The following is a 17,209-nucleotide window of genomic DNA, read 5'->3' as shown; positions in this document are numbered from 1 at the left end:
CGTCTCGGCCTCCCAAAGTGCTGGGATTACAGGCTTGAGCCACCGCGCCCGGCCTGTGAAACCCCATCTCTACTAAAAACACAAAAAATTAGCTGGGCGTGTTGGCGGGTGCTTGTAGTCCCAGCTACTCAAGAGGCTGAGGCAGGAAAATGGCGTGAACCCGGGAGGCAGAGCTTGCAGTGAGCCGAGATCGCACGACTGCACTCCAGCCTGGGTGACAGGGCAAGGCTCCCGTCTCAAAAAAAAAAAAAACAAAAGTGTAGTGCAGTCACCCACGCAGTCAGTCATTCACTCATTCATTCATTCATTCATGCAAGAAGCATTTATGAGTTCCTGCTGTGTGCCAGGCTCTGGTCTAGGCATTGGGAACTTCGAACAGAACAGACTCGACTGAGAGCTCAAAGACTTTTAGTCCTAGTTGAAGAGATCAATCAAATCATTGATCAAATAATCACAGACTTGTCTGTTCTGGGGAAAATTCAAGCGGAAGGGAAGCTGGGAGGGTCAGGTGTATCAGACGTCTGCGGGTGGAGGGTGTGCAGTTTCCTAGAGTGTGGTCTGGGAGGCCTCTCTCTGAAGAGGTGACAATTGAACAGAACCTTGGATGAAGTGAGGGAGGACTCAGGGGACCTGAGAGAAGAGTGAGCAAAGCAGAGGGGGGCCACCAGTGCAGAGGCCTGAGATAGGAGCGTGCTTGGGGTGTTCCAAGAAACAAAGAGGAAGCTGGTGTGACGAGCACCAAATGATTGAGTAGAAGTGGAGATGAAGTCGCAGAGTGAACTGAGAGTCAGATGGTGGAGAGTCTTTTATTTCATTTATTTATTTATTTAGAGACAGAGTCTTGTTCTGGTGCCCGGGCTAGAGTACAGTGGAGCAATCAGAGCTCACTACAGCCTCCACTTCCTAGGCTCAATTGATCCTCTCACCCCAGCCTCTTCAGTCCTAGCCTTCTCAGTAGCTGGGACTACAGGCGCACATCACCAAGCCCGCTGAAGTTTTCGGGATTTTCTTTTTGTAGAGACGTGGGTCTCACCATGTTGCCCAGGCTGATCTCAAACTCCTAGGCTCAAATCATCCTCCTGTCTCGGCCTCCCAAAGCACTGGGATTACAGGTGTGAGCCACTGCACCCAGTTCTACAGAGGGCCTTTTAGTCATGCAGAGGACTTAGGATTTCATTCTGAAGAAATGAAATCCTCCAGGGAGACTCCTGGAGGATTTGGAACTGGAAAGTAATTTGAACTGTTTAAAAATGGCCATTCTGGGCCAGGGGTGGTGACTCACACCTGTAATCCCAGCACTTTGGGAGGCTGAGGTGGGGGTATCACTTGAGGTCAGGAGTTCAAAACCAACCTGACCAACATAGTGAAACCCCGCTCTCTACTAAAAAATCAACAAATTAGGCCGGCACGGCGTGCGCTCACGCCTATAATCCCAGCACTTTGGGGGAGGCCAAGACAGGCGGATCACGGAGGTCAGGAGGATCGAGGGACCATCCTGGCCCAACACCCCCGGTGAAATCCCCCGTCTCTACTAAAAATACAAAAAAATTAGTCAGCACGGGTGGGGTGCGGCGCCTGTAGTCCAGCTTATTTGGGGGATCTGAGGCAGTGCAGAATGTTTGTGAACCCGGAAGGCAGAGCTTGCCCCAGTGGGAGCCGAGATCGCGCCACTTGTCTTCTCCACTCCTGCACTCCAGCCTGGGCGACAGAGTGAGACTCTGCCTCAAAAAAAAAAAAAAGTACAAAAATTAGAGCGTGGTGGTGGGCACCTGTAATTCCAACTGCTTGGGAGGCTGAAGCAGGAAAATTGCTTGAACCCAGGAGACAGAGGTTGCAGTGAGCTGAGATCGCGCCACTGCACTCCAGCCTGGGCGACAGAGCAAGACTCCGTCTCGGAAAAAAAAAAAAAATCTGGCTGCTGGATGAAGAAGGGTGGGTCTGTAGGGGACGAAGTGGAAGTTGGGAGCCCATTACAAGAGGCCAGGAAACAGACTCTGGTGGCTGAGACCCAGGTGGAGGTGGCAGGGAGCCGTGAGTGGGCTTCTGGACTCATTAAAAGGCAGAGCCAAAGAACTTTCGAGGGACTGGATATGAGGCTGAGAGAAGGAGAAAGCAGGAGTTGGGGGCAAGTCCAAGGGCTCTGGCTGAGCACCTAGAAGTGGGCACTGCTAGGCAGGGAAGGTGGAGGGAGGGGGGAGTCTGGAGGAGGAAGCTGCATGTCAGGAGTCTGGAGCAGGGTGAGTTTGATTTGAGACACCCAGATACCCATGGAGAGAGCTGGATGAGATGGCGAGAAACACAGGCTGCAGGGAAATGAGGGAGTTGCTGGCATACGGAGGTACCTAAAGTCAAGAGACTGAATGAGGCCAGGTGCTGTCGCTCATGCGTGTAATCCCAGTATTTTGGGAGGCCGAGGCAGGAGGATCACTTGAGCCCAGGAGTTCGAGACCAGCTTGGGCTATACAGTGAAACCCCATCTCTACAAAAAAAAGATAGCTAGGCATGGTGGTGCGCACCTGTGATCCCAGCTACCCGGAAGACTGTGGGAGGATTGCTGGAGCCTGGGAAGTTGAGGCTGCAGTGAGCTGTGATTGCACCACTGCAGTCCAGCCTGGGCGACAGAGCCAGACCCTGCATTTAAAAAAAAAAAAAAAAAGACGGCCGGGCGCGGTGGCTCAAGCCTGTAATCCCAGCACTTTGGGAGGCCGAGACGGGCGGATCACGAGGTCAGGAGATCGAGACCATCCTGGCTAACACGGTGAAACCCCGTCTCTACTAAAATACAAAACTAGCCGGGCGAGGTGGCGGGCGCCTGTAGTCCCAGCTACTCGGGAGGCTGAGGCAGGAGAATGGCGTAAACCCAGGAGGCGAAGCTTGCAGTGAGCTGAGATCTGGCCACTGCACTCCAGTCCGGGCGACAGAGCGAGATTCCGCCTCAAAAAAAAAAAAAAAAAAAAAAAAAGATGAGATCATTAAAGGAGTGAATCAGAGAAGAGGCCCCTGCTGTCTACAAGAGAAAAGGATGCTGAGACACGCCTGCCAGAGAGGCTTGGGAGATCCTGGAGATTCAGACACACCTTGGATAAGCAGGCTTTCTGACTGGGACCTGAGTCTAGCTCCTTGGCATCAGCGTCCCATTTGTGTGTGTGCTTGAGTGGTTTGGAGGGGCTGCAGCTGAGAGCTGACTGCAGGGAGAAGTGACACTAGGGTATGGCATGGCCCCTTGTGGTCATCCTGTCACCCTCCTCCTGCTGGGCTGGGCTAGAGAGGGGGAGTGGGGGACACCTTTCTTTTTTTTTTTTTTGGAAACGGAGTCTCGCTCTGTCGCCAGGCTGGAGTGCAGTGTTGCAATCTCAGCTTACTGCAACCTCCGCCTCCCGGGTTCAAGTGATTCTCTTGCCTCAGCCTCCTTAGTAGCTGGGATTACAAGCATGCATCACCACGCCCGGCTAATTTTTGTATTTTTAGTAGAGATGGGTTTCACCATGTTAGCCAGGATAGTCTCACTCTCCTGACCTCGTGATCCGCCCGCCTTGGCCTCCCAAAGCGCTGGGATTACAGGCGTGAGCCACCGCGCCCAGCCCTGGGGGGGACACCTTTCTTACTTCCTCCCCACTCTTCTCAGATTCATCAATAAGCTGCAGCCAGGGTCTGTGAAGAAGATCAATGAGTCAACCCAAAATTGGCACCAGGTGAGCCCAGACCCAATCTCTTCCATCCTTTCCCACAAGCCCCTCAGACCTCCACCCTCCCCGCAGTGACCACAACCTGCCCCCCTCTAGCTGGAGAACATCGGCAACTTCATCAAGGCCATCACCAAGTATGGGGTGAAGCCCCACGACATCTTTGAGGCCAACGACCTGTTTGAGAACACCAACCATACACAGGTGCAGTCCACCCTTCTGGCCTTGGCCAGCATGGTGAGTGTGGGTGCAGGCTGGGCAGGGGGCGGTGGGCAGCACGTGTGGCCACTTGTGCTGCTGAGCCCAGTGAAGGTGGCTGGTGGGCAGGGATGGGGATGGGGGAGCAGGTGCTGTCAACAGCATCCAAGGGGGCCGGGCGCGGTGGCTCACACCTGTAATCCCAGCACTTTGGGAGGCCGAGGTGAGCGGATTGCTTGAGGTCGGGAGTTTGAGACCAGCCTGGTTTCACCAACATGGTGAAATCCCATCTCTACTAAAAATACAAAAATTAGCTGGGCATGGTGGCGCACGCCTGTAATCCCAGTTACTTGGGAGGCTGAGGCAGGAGAATCGCTTGAACCTGGAAGGCAGAGGCTGCAGTGAGCCGAGATTGTGTCACTGCCCAGGCTGGGTGACAGAGTAAGACTCCGTCTTGAAAAAAAACAGTGTCCAAGGGGACTGTGCAGCCTGGAGACCCCCTCGTCAGTCCCTGCTTTCCCTGCCCCACCCAGGCCAAGACGAAAGGAAACAAGGTGAATGTGGGGGTGAAGTACGCAGAGAAGCAGGAGCGGAAATTCGAGCCGGAGAAGCTAAGAGAAGGGCGGAACATCATCGGGTTGCAGGTACTGCCCTGTCCTCACTGAGCAGAGGTTATAGAAGCCAGGAGCGCATCCTGGTGTCTGAAGGCTTTTGGGGACAGGATGTTTGGCATTAACTATACTATAGGTCGGTAATGTGCTTATCCACACCCTCCATTCACAAACTCACTCTGCCAACAACCCTAGCAGAGAGGTGCTTGTTCTCACCATACCCTTTCCACAGATGAGAAAACTGAGGCTTGGAGAAGCTGTCTCTCTTTTGCCCAGATCTGCCAGCTGATGCGTGACAGGCTGGGACTTGAATGCTAGAAGTCAGTCATGTGATAGGTCCACTCCAGGCCTCAGTTTCCAGTCTCAAAATGGTGCCTCAGGCGGGGTGCAGTGGCTCACACCTGTAATTCCAGCACTTTGGGAGGCTGAGGCAGGAGGATTACTTGAGGTCAGGTGTTCCAGACCAGCCTGGGCACCACCATCTCTACAACAAATTTAAGAGTTTAGCCAAATGTAGTGGTGTCTGCCTGTGGTCCCAGTTACTTGGGAGGCTGAAGCGGGACAATCACTTGAGCACAGGAGTTCAAGGTTACAATGATTGCATCATTGGACTCCAGCCTGGGTGACAGAGTGAGACCCTGTCTCTAAAAAATGAAAATGGGCCGGGTGTGGTGGCTCACACCTGTAATCCCAGCACTTTGCGAGGCCAAGGCGGAAGGATGCCTTGAAGTCAGGAGTTCGAGGCCAGCTTGGCCAACATGGTGAAACCCTGTCTCTACCAAAAATATAAAAATTAGCCAGCGTGGCGGTGCATGCCTGTAGTCCCAGCTACCCGGGAGGCTGAGGCAGGAAAATTGCTTGAACTTGGGAACAAATGAGATGCTGTCTCAAATAAAATAAAATAAAACAAAAAAAAGAACAAAGTAAAATATAAAAATAAAATAAAAAATGGGCTGGGTGCAGTGGCTTACCCCTGTAATCCCAGCACATTGGGAGGTTGAGGCGGCTGGATCACCTGAGGTCAGGAATTCGAAACCAGCCTGGCCAACATGGTGAAACCCCATTTCTACTAAAAATACAAAAAATTATCCGGGCATAGTGATGCCCACCTGTGATCCTGGCTACTCCGGAGGCTGAGGCAGAATTGCTTGAACCTGGGAGATGGAGGGTGCAGTGAGCTGAGATCGTGCCACTGCACTCTAGCCTGGGCAACAGAGCAAGACTCCGTCTCAAAAAAATATATATATATATATTTAAAAAATGTTGCCGGGCGCAGTGGCTCAAGTCTGTAATCCCAGCATTTTGGGAGGCCGAGATGGGCAGATCACGAGGTCAGGAGATCAAGACCATCCTGGCTAACATGGTGAAACCCCATCTCAACTAAAAAAATACCAAAAACTAGCCAGGCGTGGTAGTGGGTGCCTATAGTCCCAGCTACTCAGGAGGCTGAGGCAGGAGAATGGCATAAACCCGGGAGGCGGAGCTTGCAGTGAGCTGAGATCCGGCCACTGCACTCCAGCCTGGGCGACAGAGCAAGACTCCGTCTCAAAAAAAAAAAAAATGTTAAAGCAGTGCCTCACCCTCTCACATCAGCTACGCCTCATAGCCCATGATGAGGCCCGTAATTATTGGTGTGATTCTCCTTCTGGCTTCCTAGATGGGCACCAACAAGTTTGCCAGCCAGCAGGGCATGACGGCCTACGGCACCCGGCGCCACCTCTACGACCCCAAGCTGGGCACGGACCAGCCTCTGGACCAGGCGACCATCAGCCTGCAGATGGGCACCAACAAAGGAGCCAGCCAGGTGAGTGGGGGCCCCCAGGGCACGCCGTCAAGGCCCGGGACACTGGTCACCCCATGGCCTGACTACATCACCCTTCACAGGCTGGCATGACCGCGCCAGGGACCAAGCGGCAGATCTTCGAGCCGGGGCTGGGCATGGAGCACTGCGACACGCTCAATGTCAGCCTGCAGATGGGCAGCAACAAGGGCGCCTCGCAGCGGGGCATGACGGTGTATGGGCTGCCACGCCAGGTCTATGACCCCAAGTACTGTCTGACGCCCGAGTACCCGGAGCTGGGCGAGCCCGCCCACAACCACCACGCACATAACTACTACAATTCCGCCTAGGGCCACGAGGCCTTCCCTGTTTTCCCCCCAAGGGAGGCTGCTGCTGCTCTTGGCTGGATCCAGCCAGATCTAGCCGACCCCCTCTCCCTGCATGGCATCCTCCAGCCCCTGTAGAACTCAACCTCGACAGGGTTAGAGTTTGGAGAGAGCAGACTGGGAGACTGGGGGGCCCACTAGGGGGAAGGGGACCCTCCGGTCTCTAGTGCTACAGGGTCCAACATAGAGCCGGGTGTCCCCAACAGCGCCCAAAGGACGCACTGAGCAAAGCTATTCTAGCTGTCCCCCCACTCCCTCACAAGTGGGTACCCCCAGGACCAGAAGCTCCCCCAGCAAAGCCCCAGAGCCCAGGCTCGGCCTGCCCCCACCCATCCCCGTAGTGGGAGCAAACTGCATGCCCAGAGACCCAGCGGACACACGCAGTTTGGTTTGCAGCGACTGGCGTACTGTGTGGATGTGACAGCAGCGTTTGTAACGCGAGCACTTTCTTTTTTTTTTCTATTTCACTGGAGCACAATAAAGGCTGTAAAATCTCCTGAGGCCTCAGAGCTGCTCTGTTTTGGATACGCTCCGTATCCCGCACACACATCTGCACAGACACACATGCCCACACACACCCTAAGATGCACATACACACTCACACGCACCCTAAGACACACACCTCACTGTAGCCACTCAAAGACACAGGAGAGGCACGCCATCACACCCACATGCAAAGTCCACACACCACACACACTTCCCCCTTTCACACACAGATACACACACACATGCAGTACACACTCCTCACAACATGTAAAAAAGGCATAGCCAGCCGGGTACCGTGGCTCACGCCGGTAATCCCAGCACTTTGGGAGGCTGAGGTGGGAGGATCGCTTGAGGTCAGGAGTTCAAGACCAGATTGGCCAACATGGTGAAACCCTGTTTCTACTAAAAATACAAAAATTGACAGGGCTTGGTGGCGCATGACCGTAGTCCCAGCTACTTGGGAGGCTGAGGTAGGAGAATTGCTTGAGCCCTGGAGGTCTAGGCTGTAGTGAGCCAAGATGGCGCCACTGCACTCCAGCCTGGGCAACAGAGCAAGACTCCGTCTCAAAAAAAAAAAAAAATATATATATATATATATACATATATGGCACAGTCAGAAAGTCAATGCACACACACATATACACACACACAACCCACACTGCTCTCCCAGAGGCTTGTGGATGGTGGTGACAAAGAGCCTGAGTACTGGGACAGGCTGGATGGCATGTGAATCACAGAGCAACTGCCTGGGTGACCTCAGGCAATCACTTCCCCTCCCCAGACCTGTTTTCCCATCAAAATAATGGGGACAGTGAGCCTCATGTGGTCATGAAATGACACCCCTAGATGGGGTGATACTCTACATGTTTAATCGCTGGTAAAGACCAGGTATCAATAGAGAAAGGATGACAAGTAGGGGTCCTGGTGGGCCCTGTGGGCAGGGTGAACCCTTTAGCCCCAGACTGTGAGGAGGAGAAAGGGGACACGGAGAGGAGCACTTCTGAGCCAGGGCAATGGCCCTTTACCGACTAGCACAGGGCACCATAGGGCACGGTTAATTTTGTGCACCCCGCCCACTCTCAGCCCTCTTAAGGCTAAGCCTGCCAACCTGGGACCCTAAAAGGCTGTGTCCAGGGCCTCAACCTCCTCATGTTTCAGAGGGGACCCTGTTATCCCCGGGAGGAGGGAGAGGTCCGCAACCATCAGGATTCTGAGGAGGAGAGGAGGCACGGAGCTGTCTTCTCCCCAGGGAGGGCAGGGGTTGAGGCTGGAACGTGGAGACCTGTGGAGGCAGACACCAGAAGACCCGCGCACAGATGCACGCAGCCCCTGGGGCCTCGTAAACCAGATTCCAGGCGCTCTTGGCTTGGCTACCACAAGTCCTGCTCCCCCAGGGCCGGCGCGGGGAAGCTATGCTGAGGAGGATCCGGGCCTGGCCCAGGGCCCTGCCTCCTCGGGAAAACAGCACCATATTAGCACTTAGCCTCTGAGACTGGGGGTGGGCAAGCGGCAGGAAGGGCCCCGGGTGCCAGAGGAACAAGCCCCCTTTCTGCTGAATCCCAGAGGGCCACCACCCTAAACCTAGGTGCCTGTCTACCACTCTGCCCATGTCTGTTGGCTCCTGCCAGGGCTAGAGGACCTTACCTGGGATCTTGGAGGCGGCAGGATCACCAGGGAAGACATGTCACGGCAGAGTGGGCCTGGGGGCAGCGCACAGGCCAGATGCAGCAGCCCAGTCTGGCAGCCAGGGCTTCCGGGCCAGCTGTGTCTCCCCCGGCTGTTCACATTCGTCAGTACCCTGGGTGGGCCCCAGAGCTGCTCAAACCATGTCTGGCATTTCCATCCTCAGCATGGCTCCAGGAAGAAGGTGCTTTCATCCCCTGCACTGTAGCAACAAGGACTCTGAAGCACAGGTCACCTGCCCCCTGGGCTCATGAGGCCAGGTGGAGGGTCTGGCACTGCCCCAGGTTGCTGGGTGTTGTGGTCCATGTCACCGGTGTGACCGAGGGGACATCAGCCCTCAGGTCCTCCCCATCAGCCACGCACATCCCGCCCCCACACCAGCCTTCTGAGAGTCCTCACCACCCTTGGACAAAGGTCCCTTTCATGTTTCCCTTCCCAGTGTCCCTCTTCCACCCACTACCTCCAGGATGGCCTGTGAGCTGGTCCCTCAGCCTGGACTCTGGGCTCACAAGAAGTCAGACTGTAAGTTGTAGAGCCTGGTTTCCTGGGTTCAGATCCCCCGTGCCACTTTCTGGCTGTAGGGTCTTGGGCCAGTGACCTCCTTTACCTCTAGCTTCAGTTTCCTCATCTTTGAACCTGGGGTTAGCTTGGCACCTGCCCCACAGGGTGGCTGTCAGGACACTGGGGTGATGCAGGCAAGGCCAGAGGTCAGCGTCTGGCTAGAGGTGGCCCTACAATGTCACCGCCTCAGCCTGCCCCTCCCAGAAGCCTCCTCTGACCACCTGTTCTGTCTCACTTACCCCATTTCCTAATGTGAATGCTGTAAACACCTGGCCAGATGTCTGTCTGCCTGCTCCACCACCCTGAATGCTTACTGACTGAACAAAATGCTGGGCGGTGTGAAGGGCTGGTCATATGCGCCACCAGGCCACCTCCCAAACGCTGGAACCTCTCCTTCTTCTGGCGACGAGGCAGACGCAGAACCCAAGACATCACAGACACAGACAGCAAGGGATGTGCGCTGGCTGCTTTATTTAAGGGCTTGTGATTGACAGCTGTCCCCACCCCAGCCCTTGCTTCCTCTACAAAAGCAACTGAACACGAAACTGGGCTTCCTTGTTAGCATGGGGAGGGGGGCGGCTCCCTGTCAGGGCCCAGCCCAGGGACCTGGGGAACGGTGGCTTTGAATCCCAGGCCACGGGCACTAGAAGGTGGAGAAGGAGGGCGGGAAGTCCAGTTGAGATGGGCACGGTGCTGGTGAGGAGGCTGGAGAGGTCCAGTTCCAGCCTCTACTGGGCTTCCCTTGTCCAGGATATCAGGAAACAGCCCCCTACTTCCGCCGGGGGGAGCCAGAGCCCCAAAGATGGGGGGCCAGGGGCTGAAGAAGGGAACACAGCAAAGGCTTTTGGAGCCAAGCGAGGTCAGTTCAGGCCCCTCAGGCCCACGAACCCGCCACCACCGTGTATCTATGAGCACACACTCACGGCCACCCCAGTGACACGTGCAGCCACACACACACCCACATCCACTCCACACTCGCACACACACCCACTCACACCCACGACCACTCTACACACGCACACAGAGGGCTGTGACAGCCCAGGACCCACACCCTGGACCCCTGGAATGTCTCTGGACCAGAACCCAACAGCTGGGTCCACAGTAGGTGGGGCTGCTCAGGGGGTGGGTCCTCTGTGTTGCTACTGATTGGCTGCCTCACAGGCATCTATCCAATCACTGTACACATCCACGGGTTCTGACAGATCTGAGCCGCTTAGGTCAAGGGTGATCACTGGCATTGGAACCCTGCCCTCCACCTTCTCACCCCACATAAATCAGTAGGTGGCACCTGTTCCTCTGGACGGCCTTGGCCCTGCACCAGGGCACACAGTGGGTCAGAGGAGCAGGGTCCGGACTCCAGCCCCCTCCCCATCCTCTGGAAAAAGCCCAGGTTTCTAAGGATACACGTTATGGGCGTCTGGAATTCCTCTAGGCACACAGTACAAGAGATGACTCCAGTGTTGCGGGCACGGTCCCTGAAACAGACCAAGAGAAGGGACTGGTGGGCAATGTGCCCGGGGCCGGTGGGTGATGATGCCTTCACCAAGGGAGGCAAGGGGCAGGACAGAGAACAGCGGGGAGGAGGTGGCGGGGAGGATGGATCCCTCGCCCCGTTCCCCACGCACATTTTCACATCACAGGATTTCTCGTGGTTGCAGAAGGGGCAGGTGAACTGGGTCTCGAGGGTGCCCGTCATCTTCTTCTTGGGAGGCGGCTTTCGTTTTGACTTTCTGCGCCCCATGTCTGCAGGTGGATGAGCCTGTGGGGAGTGGCAGATGTCAGTGGTTTGAGGAAACCACACAGCCCCCCAGCTCAACGCTCTAGAAAGCAGGCCGGAAAGAGGGTCTGGGACTTGCACTATGGTCCCGGGGCCTCTGCCCTTGAGCGACGAGGCCCTCAGTCCTGATACAGGAGGAAAATCCCCTGTCCCACTCCAGATGGAAGGGGTGAGAGGAGGCTCTAACCTCGTCTCTCTCACTTACTGCATGACCTGGGCAGGTTACTTAAGCTCTCTGTGCCACAGTTTCCTCATTATAAAACAGAGACAAGGCCAGGCATGGTGGCTCACACCTGTAATTCCAGACAGCACTTTGGGAAGCTAAGATGAGAGGACCACTTGACGCCAGGAGCTGGATACCAGCCTGGGCAACAGAGTGAGGCCTCATCTCTAAAAAAAAAAAAAGAAATTAAAAATTAGCCAGGCATGGTGGTGCAAGCCTGTAGTCCCAGCTACTTGGGAGGCTGAGATGGGAGGATCGCTTGAGCCCAGGAGTTCCAGGTTTCAGTGAGTTATGATCCAGGCACTGCACTCCAGCCTAGGCAACAGGATGAAACCCTGCATCAAAAAAAAAAAAAAAGGAAAAAAGATCGGGTATGGCGACTCAAGCTTGTAATCCCAGCACTTTGGGAGGCTGAGGCGGGTGGATCACGAGTTTAGGAGTTCGAGACTAGCCTGACCACCATGGTGAAACCCCATCTCTACTAAAAATACAAAAATTAGCTGGGCATAGTGGCGGGCACCTATAACCCCAGCTACTCAGGAGGCTGAGGCAGGAGAATCACTTGAGCCCAAGAGGCAGAGACTGCAGTGAGCGGAGATCACACCACTGCACTCCAGCCTGGGTGACAGCACGAGACTCCGTCTCAAAAAAAAAAAAGATTGAAATAAGGTTGCGGGGCCGGGCGCGGTGGCTCAAGCCTGTAATCCCAGCACTTTGGGAGGCCAAGACGGGCAGATCACGAGGTCAGGAGATCGAGACCATCCTGGCTAACACGGTGAAACCCCGTCTCTACTAAAAAATACAAAAAAAACTAGCCGGGCGAGGTGGTGGGCGCCTGTAGTCCCAGCTACTCCGGAGGCTGAGGCAGGAGAATAGCGTGAACCCGGGAGGCGGAGCTTGCAGTGAGCTGAGATCCGGCCACTACACTCCAGCCTCCGTCTCAAAAAAAAAAAAAAAAAAAAGAAAGAAATAAGGTTGCTATCGCAGAGGAGACTTGTGAGGCTGACACCAGGAATGGTAAGTTAAGTACTTAGCATGGAGCTGGCCCATCATCGCTGGTGCCAATACAAGGAAGCCACTGTTCCTGGGGAGGGTGGCCCAAGAGACTCCAAGACAAGGCAGCTGTTCAGGGCCGGGTGGAACCTAAGAGCCTATGAGCTGGTGATTTTATACTGGCTGCTCCTCTTGTCAAGGGACATGTAAGTACCATCCACGAAGAGTGACACTCAGGGCATCTGATGGCCTCCATCCAGATGACAGACTGCAGGGCAGAGAAGGGGGAACAAGCACCTCCGAGTAGAGGAACACTGTGTGAAGGCTCAGGGGCAGCTGTCTGTCCCCTGGCAGGTGGAGGAGAGAGGAGGGACAGGTGGGAGGGTTCTGGGTATTTGGATGGATCCTGGGAGCTACAAGGAGTGAAAGGGTAAAGTCACCCTGGGCTTTTGAGGGACTGCGGTGTGAGTCACAATCTGGATGAAGACAAAGGCACAGCCAGGACAGGGTTGTTCGGGTAGAGATGGCAGAGGGCAAGAGAGACAGAGGAGACATGGCAGCGGAGCAAGTGAGTATGATGAGAGGAGGAAAGTCCAGGATGACTCCCAGGTTTGTGGTGGGGACACAGTGGCTAGGGGGAGAAGGTGGCATCATTCTCTGATGTGTAACACAGAGGAAGGACAGGGTTTTGGAGAAAATGATGGGGTTGGGTGGCAGAGGGATATCTAGGAACAGATGTCCACGAGGCAGGTGGGTGGGGAAAACAGCAGCAGTTACCACCGAGCCCAACTCCCCTGCTAGGCACGGTGATCAGGGCACTGTGCTTGCCATCCCTGAGCCTCCTATGGCGCCTCCTCCAACACACACAGACACACACACACAGACACACACACACACACAGACACACGGACTGCTGGTTCTAGCATCGCTCCTCTGTGGCAGGGGAGGTCAGCAGTCTGCCACGATCTTCCAGAATAAACAATGGAGTTTCATTCATTATTTGCTGATCACTTCCTATGTAACACCCCCAACTCTTTTTGTTTGTTTGTTTGTTTGTTTTTGAGACGGAGCCTCACTCTGTCTCCCAGGCTGGAGTACAGTGGCACGATCTCGACTCACTGCAACCTCCGCCTCCTGGGTTCAGACGATTCTCCTGCCTCAGCCTCCCGAGTAGCTGGGACTACAGGTGTGTGCACTACCACGTGTGGCTAATTTTTTGTATTTTTAGTAGAGACGGGGTTTCACCGTGTTAGCCAGGATGGTCTCGATCTCCTGACCTCGTGATCCGCCCACCTTAGCCTCCCAAAGTGCTGGGATTACAGGCGTGAGCCACCGTGCCTGGCCAACACCCCCAGCTCTTCACTGTGATGCTTCCAATTCACTGAGTAAACAGAAGCAATCCAAAGGCAGCTCCTAGGACCAACTCATTCAGCCACCCGCCCACCCTCTTTATTTATTTAAGAGATGAGGTCTCGCTCTGTTGCCCAGGCTGGAGTGCAGTGGCATGATCACAGCTTGCTGAAGCCTCAATCCTCTGGCCTCAGCCTACCCAGTAGCTGGGACAACAGGCGTGCGCCACCACTCCCAGCTTCAGCATGCCTCCTTTCCTATGGAAGTACGTTCCTGCAAAAACAATTTGTTCGTTCTGCCCTGGCTCCCATCCCCTTTTCTTTGAGCAGCATCAAATTTTCCAGCTCCACTGGATCTCTCTCACACAGTTGTTATTACCTCTCTCCTCATTTAACAAGGGGGAAAAAGAGAAAGTCTCTTCATCCTCTTCCAGCTATGATGCATTTCTTTGCAGGCTGTTTTAGTGTACAGCCATTTGCATTCCTGTCCATCTCTCTACACCCCTTGCCTCCAAACTTAGGTCACTGGTGGCTCCATACTGCAAATCCTAATGACAGTCTTCCGATTTGAGGGATCCTTCCTCCCCTGAAAGCACATGTGGCTCTCAGGACCCCATGTGCTCCCTGTCCTCTGCCTCACTGGTGGCTCCTGCTAGTCTCCTATGCTCCTGCCTCTCTGCCAACTTGCTCTCATGAAGAGAGCACATGAGTTTGGGCCAGGCGTGGTGGCTCACGTCTGTAATCCCAGCATTTTGGGAGGCCGAGGTGGGCAGATCACTTGAGGTTAGGAGTTGGAGACCAGCCTGGCCAACATGGTGAAACCCCATTTCTACGAAAAATACAAAAATTAGCTGGGCATGGTGGCACACGTCTGTAATTCCAGCTACTAGAGAGTCTGAGGTAGGAGAATCGCTTGAACCTGGGGGGTGGAGGTTTCAGTGAGCTGAGATCGTGCCACTGCACTCCAGCCTGGGCAACAGAGCAAGACTCCATCTAAAAAAAAAGGCTGGGTGCACTGGCTCACGCCCACAATCCCAGCACTTTGGGAGGTCAAGGTGGGCAGATCACGAGGTCAGGAGTTCGAGACCAGCCTGACCAACATGGAGAAACCCCATCTCTCCTAAAAATACAAAATTAGTCAGGCGTAGTGGTGCATACCTGTAATCCCAGCTACTTGGGAGGCTGAGGCAGGAGAACCACTTGAACCCAGGAGGCAGAGGTTGCAGTGAGCTGAGGCACTCCAGCCTGGGCAATAGAGCAAAGAGCCCATGATTTTAATTATTGGATCCTCTCCTTTCTGGCTATACTCACCTACATGAAGATTTCACCCAGTCTTAGGTGCCTGCTGTACACTGAGGACACCTGCTTCTCCAGCCTTGAGTCTGTCCTCTGAATTGCAGACTCTGATCTATCTGCCTCAGCCACTCCTCCACCTGATGTCTAACTTCCACCTAATACTAAACATAACATGTCAAAAACCAAGTCCCTGACACTCCAACCTGCTCTTCCACAGTCTTCCTCATCTCAACTAACAGCAATTCCATCTTTCCGGATAATCAAATCAAAAACGGATTTGGCCCGGCGGTGGCTCACGCCTGTAATCCCAACACTTTGGGAGGCCGAGACAGGCGGATCACGAGGTCAGGAGATAGAGACCATCCTGGCTAACACGGTGAAACCCCGTCTCTACTAAAAATACAAAAAATTAGCCGGGTGTGGTGGCGGGCGCCTGTAGTCCCAGCTACAAGGGAGGCTGAGACAGGAGAATGGTGTGAACCTGGGAGGCGGAGCTTGCAGTGAGCGGAGATCGCACCACTGCACTCCAGCCTGGGCGACAGAGCGAGACTCTCCTCTCAAAAAAGAAACAAAGGAAAAAAAAAACAAACCTTGGATTCATCCTCAATGCCTTTTCTCTCACACATCCCTTAGGCGATCCTCCCCTGCCCCTCTACCTCTGAAATACAAATTAGCCGCGGCACCATGCCCAGTTAATTTTTGTATTTTTTGTAGAGACGGGCACCCACCACGTTGCCCAGGCTGGTCTGGAACTCCTGGGCTCAAGCGATACTCCCGCCTCGGCCTCCCAAAGTGCTGGCATTACATGCATGAGCCATCGTGCTCAGCAATAACCACTATTGAATACATCAATCAATCAGTTTGCTTGTAACTCTATCACTTTGGGAGGTCACGCCTGTAATCTCATCACTTTGGGAGGCCCAGGTGGGAAGATTGCTTGAAGCCAGGAGTTCCAGACCAGCCTGGGCAACATAGTGAGACCTCTCATCTCTACAAAATTACAAAAATTAGCCCCGAGTCTGTAGTCCTAGCTACTCAGGAAGCTAAAGTGGGAAGCTTGCGCCCAGGAGGTCGAGGCTGCAATGAGCTATGATCGCGCCACTGTACTCCAGCTGGGGAGAGAAAGCAAGACTCTGTCTCAAAAAAAAAAAAAAAAAAAAAAAAAAAAGTCGAAACAAAATCTACGGATGAGCCCCAGGAGCTCATTTTGCCCAGGGACTACAGTCCCCCCATCCCATGAATGGGGTCTGGCGTGCACAAGGGCTGCAGAGGCCTCGGCCTGTCCCGTGACAACGTTAAGTCCAAGCGCGCCAAAAGGGGATGGCAGAGGAGTCATCCCCCGAATCTGCTGGGACCCAAGAGGTGGAGGGTTGGCTGTTCCTCCAGACTCACTAAGGCTTCGGCATCGCCTCCCGACGGCCGCCGGGAGGAGCCAGGCGTCCCGGTTGTCGCGCTGGGAAGGATGGGATCCGGGGAAGTCAGTCTCCCCGACCTGCCTTCCCCCAAGTTCGAGGTCCCAGGAGCCTCCTCCAGGACCCCGTAAACGCACGGAGTAGAGGAACTCCCAGTCCTGCCCGGCCCCAACGCCCACTCGCACGAGCCGCACCGGCACTCACCTCTAGCTGCGAAGGCTCCCTTCACCCGGGAGACAGTGACTTCCGACTCCTGCCGGAAGCGGAAACCCCTCTCCTCCTTTCAGGTCCTCGCCACCACTAGCCGGGACAGCCCCGCAAACAGGCCTTGCCTCCTTCGCCGGGGCCCTGAGCGCACGCGTACTCAAATAGGAGCGCTTCTGCGCAAGCGTCAGTGCGTATTTGCCTGTGGCTATGCGCGTTGCAAGTATTTCTGGTCAGCTCCCAAGAATGGCAAGTGAGGAATATGAAATACCCTTATGGCTCAATCAGGGTGAAGGGGAAGATTGTAAGCATGGGAGACGCTCTACTCAAACTAAAAAGTTCAGGTTCTGATCCAGCAGATGAAGAGGGAGGTCTGAGAGGCTGCGGTGCTAACTCGCTCCCAGGTGACTTCCATGCTGTTGATCCGCAGACCATATTTTGAGTGCCCAGATTGTAATAGATGAAGTTGAGTGGACAGGCTGGGGCCGGATTCCATGTAGCCTCGTGGGCCGTGTTAAGGACTTTTATTTATTTTTATTTTATTTTATTTTATTTTATTTTATTTTA

The 17,209-nt window shown here is 54.5% G+C and overlaps 2 protein-coding genes across 6 annotated transcripts in view; one reads left to right on the top strand and one right to left on the bottom strand.

Moving 5' to 3' along the window:
* The window catches only part of CNN1 (calponin 1), an 11,794-nt gene extending 4,640 nt beyond the window's left edge, over positions 1–7,154 (top strand). For both annotated transcript variants that reach the window (XM_017869427.1, XM_017869428.1), the window contains exons 3-7: positions 3,626–3,692; positions 3,783–3,920; positions 4,415–4,525; positions 6,150–6,296; positions 6,377–7,154. In XM_017869427.1, coding sequence (XP_017724916.1) covers positions 3,626–3,692; positions 3,783–3,920; positions 4,415–4,525; positions 6,150–6,296; positions 6,377–6,622 — 709 coding nt within the window. In that variant the 3' untranslated portion in view covers positions 6,623–7,154. The remainder of the gene's footprint in view (positions 1–3,625; positions 3,693–3,782; positions 3,921–4,414; positions 4,526–6,149; positions 6,297–6,376) is intronic.
* A 2,685-nt stretch (positions 7,155–9,839) lies between these two features.
* Positions 9,840–16,751, bottom strand: ELOF1 (elongation factor 1). Of its 4 annotated transcripts, none has more exons than XM_017869425.1 (4): positions 16,643–16,751; positions 11,014–11,147; positions 10,793–10,863; positions 9,840–10,592 (listed from the first exon to the last, which is right to left on the bottom strand). In XM_017869425.1, exons 2-4 carry the CDS (start codon positions 11,127–11,129, stop codon positions 10,528–10,530), a joined length of 252 nt encoding a protein of 83 aa, XP_017724914.1. In that variant the 5' UTR covers positions 11,130–11,147; positions 16,643–16,751; the 3' UTR covers positions 9,840–10,527. The 4 variants fall into 4 exon arrangements, with proteins under 4 accessions (XP_017724914.1, XP_017724912.1, XP_017724911.1 ...); XM_017869423.1 differs by lacking the exon at positions 16,643–16,751 and adding an exon at positions 16,419–16,636; XM_017869422.1 differs by lacking the exon at positions 16,643–16,751 and adding an exon at positions 12,596–12,646.
* Positions 16,752–17,209: the final 458 nt, after the last annotated feature.

Source organism: Rhinopithecus bieti, unplaced genomic scaffold (genome assembly GCF_001698545.2).
Source record: "Rhinopithecus bieti isolate Rb0 unplaced genomic scaffold, ASM169854v2 scaffold_5025, whole genome shotgun sequence".
NCBI lineage: Eukaryota > Metazoa > Chordata > Mammalia > Primates > Cercopithecidae > Rhinopithecus > Rhinopithecus bieti.
This window is presented reverse-complemented; position numbering and strand designations above follow the sequence as displayed.

What these genes read in the sequence shown, in the direction of transcription:
- ELOF1 (XM_017869422.1), bottom strand. Translation starts at nt 12,637, where the DNA reads ATGGAGGCCATCAGATGCCCTGAGTGTCACTCTTCGTGGATG. An exon ending in AAATCCTGTGATGTGAAAAT is followed by an intron (nt 10,864 to 11,013) that starts GTGCGTGGGGAA and finishes GGTCTGTTTCAG; the next exon opens with GGACCGTGCCCGCAACACTG. An exon ending in ATTCCAGACGCCCATAACGT is followed by an intron (nt 10,593 to 10,792) that starts GTATCCTTAGAA and finishes TAAGCGGCTCAG; the next exon opens with ATCTGTCAGAACCCGTGGAT.